This window comes from Leucopleurus acutus (genome assembly GCF_964270905.1).
Source record: "Leucopleurus acutus genome assembly, chromosome: 12".
In the NCBI taxonomy this organism is placed as follows: domain Eukaryota; kingdom Metazoa; phylum Chordata; class Mammalia; order Artiodactyla; family Delphinidae; genus Leucopleurus; species Leucopleurus acutus.
In genome coordinates this window covers 68,692,123-68,705,840 of record NC_139154.1, presented here as the reverse complement: position 1 = coordinate 68,705,840, position 13,718 = coordinate 68,692,123, and the positions used below count along the sequence as shown (strand labels likewise).

General features: G+C 36.3%; 1 protein-coding gene across 33 annotated transcripts in view; it reads left to right on the top strand.

The window, feature by feature from the left end:
• NRXN1 (neurexin 1) overlaps positions 1 to 13,718 on the top strand; it is a gene marked incomplete at its 5' end in the record, with an annotated part of 1,133,428 nt that overhangs the window by 581,224 nt on the left and 538,486 nt on the right. For 23 of the 33 annotated variants that reach the window (XM_082852240.1, XM_082852238.1, XM_082852224.1 and 20 more), the window contains 2 exons: positions 185 to 358; positions 6,591 to 6,710. In XM_082852240.1, coding sequence (XP_082708366.1) covers positions 185 to 358; positions 6,591 to 6,710 — 294 coding nt within the window. Of the gene's footprint in view, positions 1 to 184; positions 359 to 5,630; positions 5,658 to 6,590; positions 6,711 to 13,718 lie in introns of all 33 variants that reach the window. The other 10 variants (XM_082852221.1, XM_082852251.1, XM_082852234.1 and 7 more) reach the window with 1 other exon arrangement.

Genomic DNA, 13,718 nt, shown 5'->3' with positions numbered 1-13,718 from the left:
TGATCTCCGCGTCTTACTCTTCCGCCATCTTCCCCTGTTTTGTACTTTTAAGAAAAAATATAGTCATAAATTTACTTTTTAAAATTAATTTAATGAAAAATAAACCTATTTTTTTGTGTGTTCTACTGTTGTTTGAAGTCAATGTTAAGTTACTTTTGTGACCAAAATTTTTGTCTTCCCACAGGTGACTTGTATATAGGAGGAGTGGCCAAGGAAACATATAAATCCTTGCCGAAACTCGTACATGCGAAGGAGGGCTTTCAAGGCTGCCTGGCATCAGTTGATCTAAATGGACGGCTTCCAGACCTCATCTCAGATGCTCTTTTCTGCAATGGACAGATTGAGAGAGGCTGTGAAGGTACTAGATCTTTGTTATCACACTCAAAATAATTCTAATTCCACCTATAAATGAGAACAGCAAAATTCTCTGGCAGGCAAAATTTTCATTTCTGACAATTGACCAAACCCCCAGTTACGGCTTAAAAGTCCTTATTCATGTTTTAAACTTTTCATCCCATAAATCTTAAATTTTCTGGACTGTTTGCAAACCTAGACTAATGCCTGATATAAAATGGGAGCTATGCATCTTGTTATATTCTGCTTCTTTGCATTCTTTAGTTCACCTAATTAGTGTGCTAATCACTTCTGCAGTGCTTTCGTTATAGCATTAAATAGATACTCCACTTGGACTAGAAAAACATATTTACTCCAGCAAATGTTAATCAATTTGAGCCTGCTTTTTGACATCTCCATTCAATAGGATACAACAAGAGAATAACATTCAGATACCCATTCTCAGATCACGGTTTGGTTTGTTTCTACCTGGCAGCAAGAGTGTCTCCCATATATTATCAGTTTGTTTTAGCAAAAATTGGTTTCTTCTATTACCCAAAGCTAATATTCCATACTTCAGAACTGTGCTCAAGTATCTTTCTGTACTTTTGTGTTCTCTATCAGACTAAGGTCTGTAGGAGTCCTTTTTGATTGCTACTTTCATTTTAGATAATTTTCACTTCAACACCTCAGGTTATTTGAGCCAATTCTCCCTCCATAAATGCAATTTAATCACATTATCCTGAATTTTGTAGCTGTGAATGTGTTGCTGCTTCTCTTTTAATGTTGAATACAGTTTGGGCCATTTTGAAAATTTTAGATTCATAAGGAAATTTCATATGGGGGAAGCGAAGAAAGATGTGAATTCCTGTCTCCCAGGAGATTATGAATCATGTCTTCTCAGCCAAAATAATGCTATTAGATTTAGCAATTACCTAAGTACATATAAATTTTTTATTTGGAAATACATTTTTTTCTCTCTGTAACATATGTTTCCCTGAAAAGTCAGGTGAAATGCAAATTGTGTTTTAATCACGCCAGAGGATAAGATTATTTAATGGAAATCTTTGTTGAGTTCATTTTTAATGTTTTGCTGTATTTATTTACTTTGTTTCAAATTTTGGTATAAACGTCCTTTTGTGAAACAAAGGGAAACTATGTGTTTTCTCCTTTTACCAATTTAGCAAAGGAAACAAAATTGTCAAGTGAATAAATTCTCTCTAGTGGATGGAGACAAAAATGTGGGACATAACTTTGATTCTTGGAGGTGATCTAATAAGTGAGAATATATGGGGGTTTTTTTGTTTTTTTTAAAGGTACTACAAAATCTTCTGAAAACATTTTTCAAACATAGGCCTTTTGGGCTTCCCTGGTGGCACAGTGGTTGAGAGTCCGCCTGCCAATGCAGGGGACGCGGGTTCGTGCCCCGGACCGGGAGGATCCCACATGCCGCGGAGCGCCTGGGCCCGTGAGCCATGGACGCTGAGCCTGCGCCTCCCGAGCCTGTGCTCCGCAACGGGAGAGGCCACAACAGTGAGAGGCCCGCGTATCGCAAAAAAAAAAAAAAAAAAATAGGCCTTTCTACAAGTTGCTCGGTAAATTCTCACCTACAAGAAATGGTGGGAGCAGACAGACACATTCACAGCTAAACACTCACAAGATAGAAAACCAAACCCACACACATGACCTCCCACCACTGGCACATAATGTGAGTGGGTGAGTGGAAGGGAAAACTAATAAGAAATGTACTGAGAAAGTGTATTTACAGAAATAAAATTTGGTGTTATTTTCCATCATAACCTAATAAGCAATTTGGTTGAGGTGATTGTACATCTTCTTGGGTAATTTTAAACTATGGTTTGAACATCTGAAATCATTCAGTAGATTATGACATCGGCTCCTTCCTTACCTTATCTAGTTTGCTTTAATATCTGAGCTTTAATAATTCTCACCCTCTTTTACTCCCTTTTCCTTTATTTTTAGAATGTTGCCATGCTCCTGCCTTTCTGCCTTGACACTTGCCTGATTTTTTTCATTCCAACGTCAAGGTTAACAATTTTTAATGTGTGATTATTTCTGTCCTCTGTGGTTCCTAGGAATAATCTCAGATGTACCTGTCAGAGGTGTAATTGATGAGATACACGTATTTTTAGGATTGGTGGTAAACTTCTAGATACTCAATACATTATTTCTCTAAAGATTGTTCTCATGGGATTTTGAGCTCAAACCACATTGGAATCACTTAACTTCCATATTAATAGAAATAGTTTAAATTTGACATCACTAAATGATATCTTGTCAAGATTTTCCACCATTTCTACCCAAGACCCACGAATCTCTAAAGTTCTTTCATGTAAAAAGTCATTGGCCTTCTCTCAATAATCACTTGCTGCCTTTCATTTCTAACTTATTTCCGTGAGTAATAGCTGATTTTACTTACACACCACGTTAGCTAACAGAGGGAACTTACCTTGTCCTTTTCCCTTTACATTAATGTTTCTCAACTTGAGCAAGTATTGGAATCACCTGGAGAATTGTTAAAACCCATGTTACTTGACACCAACCCAAGGTTTCTGATTCAGTAGGTCTAGGATGGGGCTCTAGAATTTACATTTCTAGCAAGTTCCTAAATGATGCTGCTGCTTTTGGTCTGACACCAGACTTTGAAAATTACTACCTGGAAAGGCATTGACCTGCTTACTTAAGAGAAAATAGAGACTGGCAATCCACCAATAATCAGGCTCAGTTAAGCTCAATACTGAGTCAAGATAACTTCCATACATGAAGTCAGTGAAACAATTTTTAATTTAGGCACTTGCATAGACTCATAACATTCAACACTGGAATTGCACTATAAGCTACAGAAATACTTCACTATTAAAGCTACCATCGATTAAGCACTGGTAGCAGTAAGTTTACATATGCAATTTCATTTCCCAAAACTCTATAAATTAGGTATTACTGTTTTTTTTTTTAAGAAGAGTAAATTGAGCCTTAGAGGTGTGAGGTGACCTTCCTAAGGTCACACAGCACGTAAGTGGATGATGGAAGCTTTGAACCCAGTTTTGCCTTACTTGAAATCCCAGGCATCTAAGCACTTTGCTCTATTGTTTCTTTGGTTTCCAGACATTGTAGTTTTACCTTCACTTTCCTTTCCTTTTCAAACATCCTTATTATTATTATTATTATTTTTTGTGGTATGCGGGCCTCTCACTGCGGTGGCCTCTCCCGTTGCGGAGCACAGGCTCCGGATGCTCAGGCTCAGCGGCCATGGCTCACGGGCCCAGCCGCTCCACGGCATGTGGGATCCTCCCGGACCGGGGCACGAACCCGTGTCCCCTGCATCGGCAGGCGGACTCTCAACCACTGCGCCACCAGGGAAGCCCCCATATCCTTATTTTTAACCACTTAATACAAATATCCTTGTGGCTTGCTCCCAATTTTATTCAGTGATAAAATAAAAAGGACATTATATAACTAAAAAGGAAAAATAAATTCAGGGTTTTGTCTTGTGCAAATGACTGTCAATGTTTAAATATTTTTCAAGAAGGTGAGTACTTTAAAAAATGGGACTTGTCAGGCATAGGCATGCATTCATTTGTAATACCTGAATATATAAAGACTGTTGTGATAATGGAAAATATAATAAAGCATGTCTTTATGCTCACATAAAGTCTTGGGAGCTACTCTGAGTGGCTGCTCTACAATATGGGCAGGCAGGTTATTTTTTAGAATTGCAATTTTACCATTTTTAGAGTTAAGCAGTATTTTGCAGTTGTATTTCTGATAATTTTTGTGAAAAGAAAAACAAAAACATGGCTCTTCATCAGTTCTTGCTCCTGCTCTTTCCTTCTGCTGGGCAAGTCAGGGGAATAGTATCCTTTGATAACACAGCCCCTGACCCAGGCTGGGCTTGTACCAGAGGAAGGACTGTGCTAAGGAATATTGCTTTGAGTTTTTTTTTTTAAACAAATATTAATTATTTTTAGTCTTTAATGCCATGGAATAAAGATCATTGGACCATTTACCTCTCACAGATTGGAAGAAAAACAAAAACTGAGCAATTTAGTGTCTCTTAGTTCTTTGATGCAATAGGTGAGAAAAACTATTACATCCATTCAGGTCTCCCAGGCCTGGGAGATTTTTATTATTATTAAAAACGACTATTATTTTTGTTATTATTACTACACTGATTATTATTATTACTATTATTATTATTGTATAATTAGTAGTTACAGTATTATGATTTCTGAATTTATAAAAATTCATATTGAATGTTTAGGCTACATTCAATAACTTCTTATGAAGAATACCGTGACTAAGAAATTTGTAATAAAATTATGGTTGTAAGGAGGATGTTTAAAATTGATGTTTATAGGAACATCAATTTGTACAAAATCTAATCACAGATAATTCTCATGTATTCACTAGAGCAGTTACCTCAAAGGCTCTCAGTGTTAATAGCATCTAATTAGTCTGGTGTCTATTTTTGTATTTTCATAAAACCTAAGATTGTGTTTACTAGAAAATATCTTCAGTTTATACTCTAAAGGTATTGAGGTAGATGGTGTTCCCTTCCCACCTAAGATAACCCTTATTAATGAGGTTCTACTGTAATAAATATTCACAGGGCAGTATTTAGGAGTTGAAGACAGTTATAGAGGAAGAGAAAATATAGATGTAACTCTGAGATCTGCAAGAAATCTATACCCAGTCTGGTAAAAGCAAAGATAAATACTCCACGTTGCAATCTTGTAAAGGAATTTTCTTTATGGGGAATTATACTGCAATTTGTTTCTTCCATCCTTTACTTTTTCTTTCATCTACCAAATGGTGTATACATTTTGATAATTTGGTGTCACTGTAAGGTCCAACTGTTGACAGAGAATGGCTGGCATTACAGTTTTAAGCCTTAACTACAATAGCAAGATAAAAGACCTAGAGGGAAAAAAATAGAAAGGGATAATTGGTCTTCTAATGGCCATCGTCTACACTGTATCTGCACGTGACAAATCTTCAGCTAAGCGATGCAGTTACTTTGTGTCATTGGCTCAGTTAACCATAATATAAATACATATATAGTGAAATTCTAATCAATTATCGCTTTCTTGGTTTTGGCTTCTCTTAAGATTTATGGCTGTTAATTATTAATTTGTTTGCTCTACATAGCATTTCTCTCCCCCTTTACAGCAGCATGCTTTTTTGAATCTGAATGTTCTTCTATGTTTGCCCCATTTCAGTATTGCTTACTAACATTTAATATATTTTGCTTTTTTTTTTTAATTTTGCTGACAAAGTTGCATTGATGAAAGCTGACTTGCAAGGTAGATAGCCCTGTGTGTATAAAACAAGACTGAAACCCCGTAATACACAGTGGAAACCTCAAAATAACATTTTTACATTTTGGCAGTAACTGTTATTTGAAGTTTTCATTTTTCCCCTTCTTGAATGTTGTGCAAGAAACCTCATTTTGTAGCATAGTTTGCATAAAGGCTTTCAGTCTTGAATGTTTGTATAGTGATTACCTTTAGTGCTTTGATCATCCTTTTTTTAGTTCTTTGTTTTTCAGTGTTCTAGTTATGATTCTTTAGAAATAGACTAGCATCCTTTTTACTTGTATGTTACATGGGGGCATGTCATTTATACAGAGTTTTTAGTTTTATGTTTAATTGCATGAAATTGTTAAAGCATGTGGATGATACTTGCCAACATACCTATCCAAAACACCCAGCAATCATAACTTTATTCATAGTTTGTGCAGGAAAACTTCTAGAAACTTATAGGACATTTTTGTATAACTCTCTTCAGTGGTTCCTTTTTTTTTTTTTTTTTTTTTTTTTGCTAATCTGTATCTCAGTTTCATGAAGTTATAATCTCCATCTCTCATGGTGTCTCTACCCATTGGTCAGAAGTTAAGGAGATCCATGCATTTTTCTAAAATCCAAACAGTGAGAGAGAATTATTGATGAAGGAATGAGATCACCTGCTACCATGATCATACGAGAAGCTATGTGCTTGCTTTTACTATTTGCTGGTCTAGTTTACTATTATAATGTATTTTGTCCTGTATTTGAAACTTGAGAAACCTTTATATTACAGCTTCTCTGTTCCTAATTCAGGTGTGTGAACTAGAACTTTCCAAACTAGTTTGGTCATGTACTTTGAGGTGTTGGCAACTACTAAATGTGACCTAGCTCATGTGTGAAACACTTTTAGATTTTTTTAAAGAACCCAAGTTGCTTTTGGATTGTTTTCAGGGCCCAGCACAACCTGCCAGGAAGACTCATGTTCCAACCAAGGCGTGTGCTTGCAGCAGTGGGACGGCTTCAGCTGTGACTGTAGCATGACCTCCTTCAGCGGGCCACTCTGCAATGACCGTAAGTTCCCCTCTGAGTGTAGACCAATGCTCATCGTTGCTTCCAGTTACTGTTTGATATCCCGGGTCTAAAGCTGGGAGTCTTTATATTATCCGTGAATAAGTTAAACTGTCATAACCAGGAAGAGCATTTGGTTCCACAGAAAGGTCATGTTTGAAATACTAAAGTATCAGTCAAGGATGCCATGAGCCAAAATCTGTGATGATGGTGATTCTTTGGTCTTCAACTCTTTGTTGGAATTTTTTAAGTTGCTAATGGTCACCTTGTCGAAAATTTTTTCATTTCCTGTATGTGACACCCCTCCCCTAGTTTTTGAAAGAGGCTTCATGTTGCTTTTTATTAAGTAATATTTCATTTCATAAGATTATATCTTGAGGGCTGGAATTTTAGTGAATTGACAGGTTCATTGTGTTTCTCTCTCTGCATCTTTTCAAGCCCATACTGCCTTTTACATTAAAAAACAGTATGTTTAAACTTTGTCCTTCAACTGCTCTCCCTTATGTTTGTGTTTTTTCCCCTTTAGTCTCACAATATAAGCATGACAGGGGACATCCCTGGCAATGCAGTGGTTAAGACTTCACCTTCCAGTGCAGGGCGTGTGGGTCAGGGAGCTAAGATCCCACATGCCTTGTGGCCAAAAAAAAAAAACCATAAAACAGAAGCAATATTGAACAAATTCAATAAAGACTTTAAAAATGGTCCACATCGAAAAAATTTAAAATTTACATTAAAAAAATAAGCATGACAAAGAAACACGACATTCACATTATATTATGGAATATTTGTGAGTGCCTAATTTATGTGATAGCAGTGTGGATTTTGAGACCATATTAACTGGTATGTGGGATGAAGTTCTGTTTCTTAACTTTTAAATAGATACTGCTTTACAACACTTCATCAAAATGATAATACAAGAGTTTCCTACAAAACTTTGCATTCCACTCTCTTGAGAAAATATATCTGACAGAGCCTTCTGGTTGTAAAATATAGTCCATGCTTATGTTGTAAATGCTACAACATTGAAGAAAAAGCTCTCGGATGGTGGGATAGCAGATGAGATGATTGAAGGTTTGGGTTTCCAGGCAAAGGCTGAGCTTGAGTATGGATTTAAAGAAAGACTAGAGCTTGTTCATTTTGACCTTTATCTATTTGAGACTCTGTTCATGTCAGTAGATATGTGTATCATAAGGTTGAAGGTGGGGTCAAACCAGAACGTGTTATTGAACTGAGTTGTTGCAGCCTAGCAATATAGTACAATTTCCTAGCTATCTTCAGGTTTCCTCTCCAAAATATTGAATATAGGAAGAACAAGCAACTAATACAAAGTAAATAGTACTTGGAAGAGACATGTAAAGATCATACCACCACAGAAGGAGAAATATTTAGTCTTCATCCTACCAGTGAGCTCTTCCATTACAAAAATTACAAGAAACTTGAAGCCACAAACACATATTCAGACCATCACACATTTGCAAACACTGTATTTCTGCAAATCAAATCATTCTTACAAACATTAAACCACATTTAGAGTTATGTAAGTAACCTTATGTAAAGAGTCAATAAATACTTATATGTACATAAAGAAAAGCAAATCAAAGAAACTATATATCCTTTTAATAAAGATATGTAAATAGAATAGTAACGTCCTGCAGTTGCTCCTGCCCCAGAGAAAATAACATCAACTTATTTTCAAGGACAAACAGAAGACTGATAATTTGTTATGATTTTATTATGACAATTTTAAAATCCTGAGTATGATCCTGACAGATACAGCTGAGAGAGCTTTTGTTTTGCATGAAACTGGTTTTCATTTTGCTGAAGAACTTTCTCTGCCAAACTTTGTGCTTAGTCTAGTTTCCATGTTTTACAAAACAGTTGTCATTTGGTTGTGTCAGATTGTGTATCCTCTTATAGCAGTTAAGTATAAAGAATATAATTTTCTCTAGACAGTTGCTAAAGGAACATCAAGGTCCTGCCTTAAGTATCATGCTGTCTTCAAATCATTTTTACAGAAAATTATTTGAATGCTGCTCTTGGGTGATAGTAGTGGTGATGACAATGATAAGGCTATTTGCTATTTTCTTGTAAATAAGGTAACTGTCATTCAATAAATATGTCTCCTGATATGCCTGTAGCACAGATGAGCATTAAAATTACTTTGGAGGGCTCTCAGAATACATGCATTTTGATTAAGTCATTATCTCTTTGTGGGTTTTCTGGAAATGTGAAATAGTTTTCTTGGCTTGTACACTGGTGTTTTGGTGGTGAGGATATGTACGTACAAATCAGTATTTAAAAGCAAATCTTATTTTCATATCAACTCTAATTTGTAGAAGGTACAATAGTGACAGTTACCTTGAAGACATGCAGTTGATATGGCAATAAAAGTAGCATGCCACATTTTCTTCACTTTTTAAATTGATCAAAACAAACCTTATCTCTACATCTCACTGTTTTTCTGTAAGTTGCGCAAATAAAATTAGTGTGATTCCTGGGATTTTAACAAGATCCTTTTCTGTATAGAGGTTGACTTTTTTTTTAATGAAGCCATTTAGGACATTTTGTTTCTTAATGAAATTTTCTTCTCCACGCTTAGATATTTATCCATAAATTCTGTGGCTGCAGCTGTCAACTGCATAGAAAACAAAAAAAGGAAGATAGAAACAAAGCTTTTTTTAAAGAAAGGGAGAGAACACACCACATTGTAAATGAGATCTTCCCACCCCCACCCCTGCCCCCTACAGACCTTCTAAAAGTCATCTCTCTGATAATTTTCACAGAGTTAGAGTAACTAGAAAATTTTATTTATATTAGCCTGGAGACATAATTAACAGGAAGATAGGAATAAGTTTTCTCCTGTAAGTGTAATCCTGGATAAATCATACTAATTAATGAAGTTAAAGGAATCTTTCAAAAAGAAGAGGTACTTAGGCAAAGTGATGCCAAAGCCTACTTTTAAAGAAAAGTGTTTGTGAAACCCTTTCTTCCCTGGCAAGTTGCCATCTAAATGACCTACTCATTGACAAAAATAATTGCTGAGTGTGTGTGTGTGTGCGCGCGCACGTGCATGTGTGTGTAACTCCTTAATTCTTCCATATCTGTACCATATTTTAGGTCCCCAATATAATTTTTCTGGCTCATTGTAGCAATATCTTGGTTGAGTTTCCCCCTTCTTATCCCTCCCTCATCCAATCCATCCTATGCCTCCTTACCAGTTTTGTTCTTTCTTCCTGTTCTCCCTAGTTTAAATATCACAAGCTCTTCCTGATTCTCCTAATGGGAGACAATGCTTTCTCTCCTCTGACCTCTGTAGAACTTTGTTTATGCTATTTTATCAGCTATCACTTTCTACCTTATAGTTAGTTATGTTTGGTCTTATCTCCCAAGAACAATAATCCTTTTTGCGGGGGGAGGGGTTCATAAGCCCAATGTTTTGTACCTTATGTTGCATATAACTGTTGATAATAGTAACCCATTAAATCAGTGTTGACTAGATGCATGAATCTTGCATAAGGATTTCTAGGACGTCCTCAGTGGTCAACAATACTCTCCAAATTCATCAGTTTGGAGTTCATGAACCTCCATGGTCTGACCCTAGCTTTTGTTTTCATTCTTATCTATTGTAGAACTTTGTCAATATGGCATGTTACCGCCAGTTAACTTATGGTGTCTGAGCAACATTACACTTTCCCAATTCCCTCACCATTGCTTATGCTAATTTCTCCTCCTGGGGAATGCACTCCTTCCACCTAGAATGCATTCCTTTCACTATATCTGCTTGAAGAAATGTAATTTCATTTTTCAATCATTACCTAAACTGCTTCATCCCATGGAAACTTCCCTGGCCCTCTGAGCTGGGCCTACTTTCCCTCTTCTGGAATCTTAGAGCAACTGTTTTTGCACTTAGCACTTAGATTTGTGAAATTTCTCTTGGATGTAACTACTTACTGAGTGCATGCTGTGTGCCAGGTCTGTGTTAAGAGTTGCTATTCATTGCATTAAATCTACATATCACCTGTTCATGCTTGTGCACACACACCATCATCAGACCGTTGTGCTACAATAATCCTTTTTTGCATCTACCCTGTGGTCCAGATAGAATGTAACCATACTAGCTAATTTAATGTCAGGTTGGGGAAGATGAATATGGCTATGATCATATGGAAAATAGTGACCATAATAACACCGTCACATTACATTAGTGTGGAAACGAGTGCCAATTACAGTTCAGCTTCAATGGTGTCTGTTACCATAAGGGATTAATACATCATAGTGCTGTTATTTTGGTGCTAGGAGGGTGAGGGCATTGCCATTAAAAGACTATTTTCAGAATTCTAAACTTTGCCGAAAGAAAATCTTTGGGATAAGAATTCATCATATCTTTTGTGTGAGAATTAGTATTGTTCATTGAAACAAGGATGAAATACATTTGACTGTGACTTGTTACCATGGCATTTTAAAGTATCTTCAGCTTTTTTTGTCACCTTCTTTTGTTGTTTGAAAAGAGAATCCAATACCCAGTATTTGAGCATCAATATCAGAACTACTGGAAATGAATCATAACGTACATAAAAATAACTTGAATCAAAGTAACATTGTTTCTCTCTGAGGTAGATCTGCCGGTAGTATTAAGCTGTGAGCTGATTTCCTACTGGTGCCATTTATGGCTGGATAAAATTTAGCAATTAGCTGTGTCCACAACCAGATCCTCCTTGTGAGTATGATGAATCTCATCAACCTTAAATCATTCAAGCATTTCTAAATGGCGGCCCTGAAGTTGTTGAAAGCAGTTCATAAGTAATATTTACTAATAATGCTTTAGAAAAACTAATGCATAAAAAGAAGCATTAGTCTCTTTTCATATTGCAGTTGGGCAAATGACAGTTTTAAGCTGTATCTATATAAGAAAATTTAAGTGGGAAGGAAAGTCCCCAAACAGTGGAGTGTAGAGTATTGCTGTATTTGAATTCTCAGATTAGTCCCGTATATTTTTCAGCAGCTGAATGATCCATGATTCTCAGTAGCCGTTTGCTCTGTGTAACTGGTATCAATTTGCCCCCAGAAGTCAAGAAAGAAGGCCCAATCGATTTTTTTTTTTTTTACCCCTGCTAGTACTCTCTAGTTTTTCTGGCTTGCTGAAAAATCTGACTTTGTGGACCTTGATTTTGCTCTTACATCGGTGCTCTTCACTGCAGGCCTTATAAATGTAAATACGAAAGTAACCTTTGATGTGGTAATACTATCACATCCCACAAGAACGCAGCTAGACCAGGGCTCCGTGGAGAGACGTGTTCACCAGTCACCTTTGTTAACCGTCCTTAAGGGGTTACAGTGGTTCCGGTTCTCACAAGGGGCTATTTCAGAGAGCTTTAGGACCCTAGTCTCTGTCTGAATAATTTTTTTTTCATGTGAGTGCATTTTGCTTAGGCTTCTGACTTTGCTGATCAGCGGCGCGACACAACGGGTGCAGAATCCAGGCTGCGGTGGGAGACTGCCTGAATCTGAGGTGCTTATTTTTGAAACTTGAGGCCTTTGGGTTTACTCTTACTTTTTAAATGGATTTTACTTCCCCAGAAATGATGCACTGAAAGCCCTTGTAAACAAACTGAAGATTTATCATGGTGAATTCTCAGAATCCTGCATATACTAAATCAGTATAAACCATAAATAGTTTAATCAAGAAGATATATGAGGAGTAAAATGTTAGGTAATTGTCCAACTTTATGGAATCTGATTATCCTGGGTAATTTTTAAAAGAAGGAATATAAGATTAAAAAGAATAAGTTTAGTTTTTGTGAGATAGATATTTGATTTTTAAAAAAGAATAAAATTGCAGTTGAATTTGGAAGGAAGTGGTTGGATCAGGCATAAGTTGTTTATATAGTTTGTTGCTGTGAATATACCTAACTAGTGCATAAGAAGGACCACAAAATAATTTTACGTAGATCACACCAACATATTTTAATGTGAATCACATACTTAATAGGTGTTATATGCATGTTGTTTATATATTATAAACCTTATCTTTTCAGTCTTCACAAATATTATTTTCAATTTTCAAGTGACGATATTGAGGCATGAGTAGTTTAAATAACTTCTTTGGGCTGAAATGGCTGGTAATTGGCACAGAAAGAATTTGAATGTAAGTTAGACGAACTTCAAGCCCGTATTCTTACTTGCACCCACAGTTCTTCCCAGAAAGGGATAGAACAGAGAAGTAAGTAATGACTGATGTTTAACATTGTGGACTTTTTTTTCCATCCTCATCTGACTCTTGATTCTTATATTTAATTTTATGCATTGTGTTGCATGAAACGTGCTCTTCCCCTTAACTGCTCAGTTCTGCTTCCAAAGATGAGTTAACAGTTCATAGCTGTTTAAAGCATACTGTCATTAACTTTCAGTTCTTTTAGAAAAAGTTACTGATTATGAAAATAGAGATGGGAATTTTCTGTGATGTTTCTACGACAGCCTGGGTTTCTCAAAAATAATAATTTAATATTTGATAATGAAGTCAGGCAAAATACTTCCCAAGATTCTTTTACTTGAATCAGATTCACAATGTATATTACGGGAAAGGAGGAACAAAGATTCAGAATTGTGCTGACCACCGAATCGGTGCCAAGTGTTTGATTACGTTGATTACATCCCAGTTTTCTCTTTATGCAGTGTTGAGACAGAAAGGGAAAAAAAAATGAAGTCAGAGGTTAGCAGTGTGGCCTTTAAAGGTTTTGGGAAGATTCACAGGGATAACACGAGAATGCATGAAGCCCAAGTCATGAAAAGTGCCTACAGGATTAGTAGTAAGGACCAACTGTCCCTTGTATCTGTAGGGAAGGGAAAGAAAGCTCAGGGGAAATGTGCAGAGCCCAGAAAAAAAGGTCATGATAAAAATAATGCTGTGCTTGCATTAACAAATAATTCTAGTAGTAAGGAAAAAAGTATTACTGCGAAGAAAATGCACCTTGCCCAGCAATCCTTTTTCCTTCCTTGAACAAAGCATTCTGT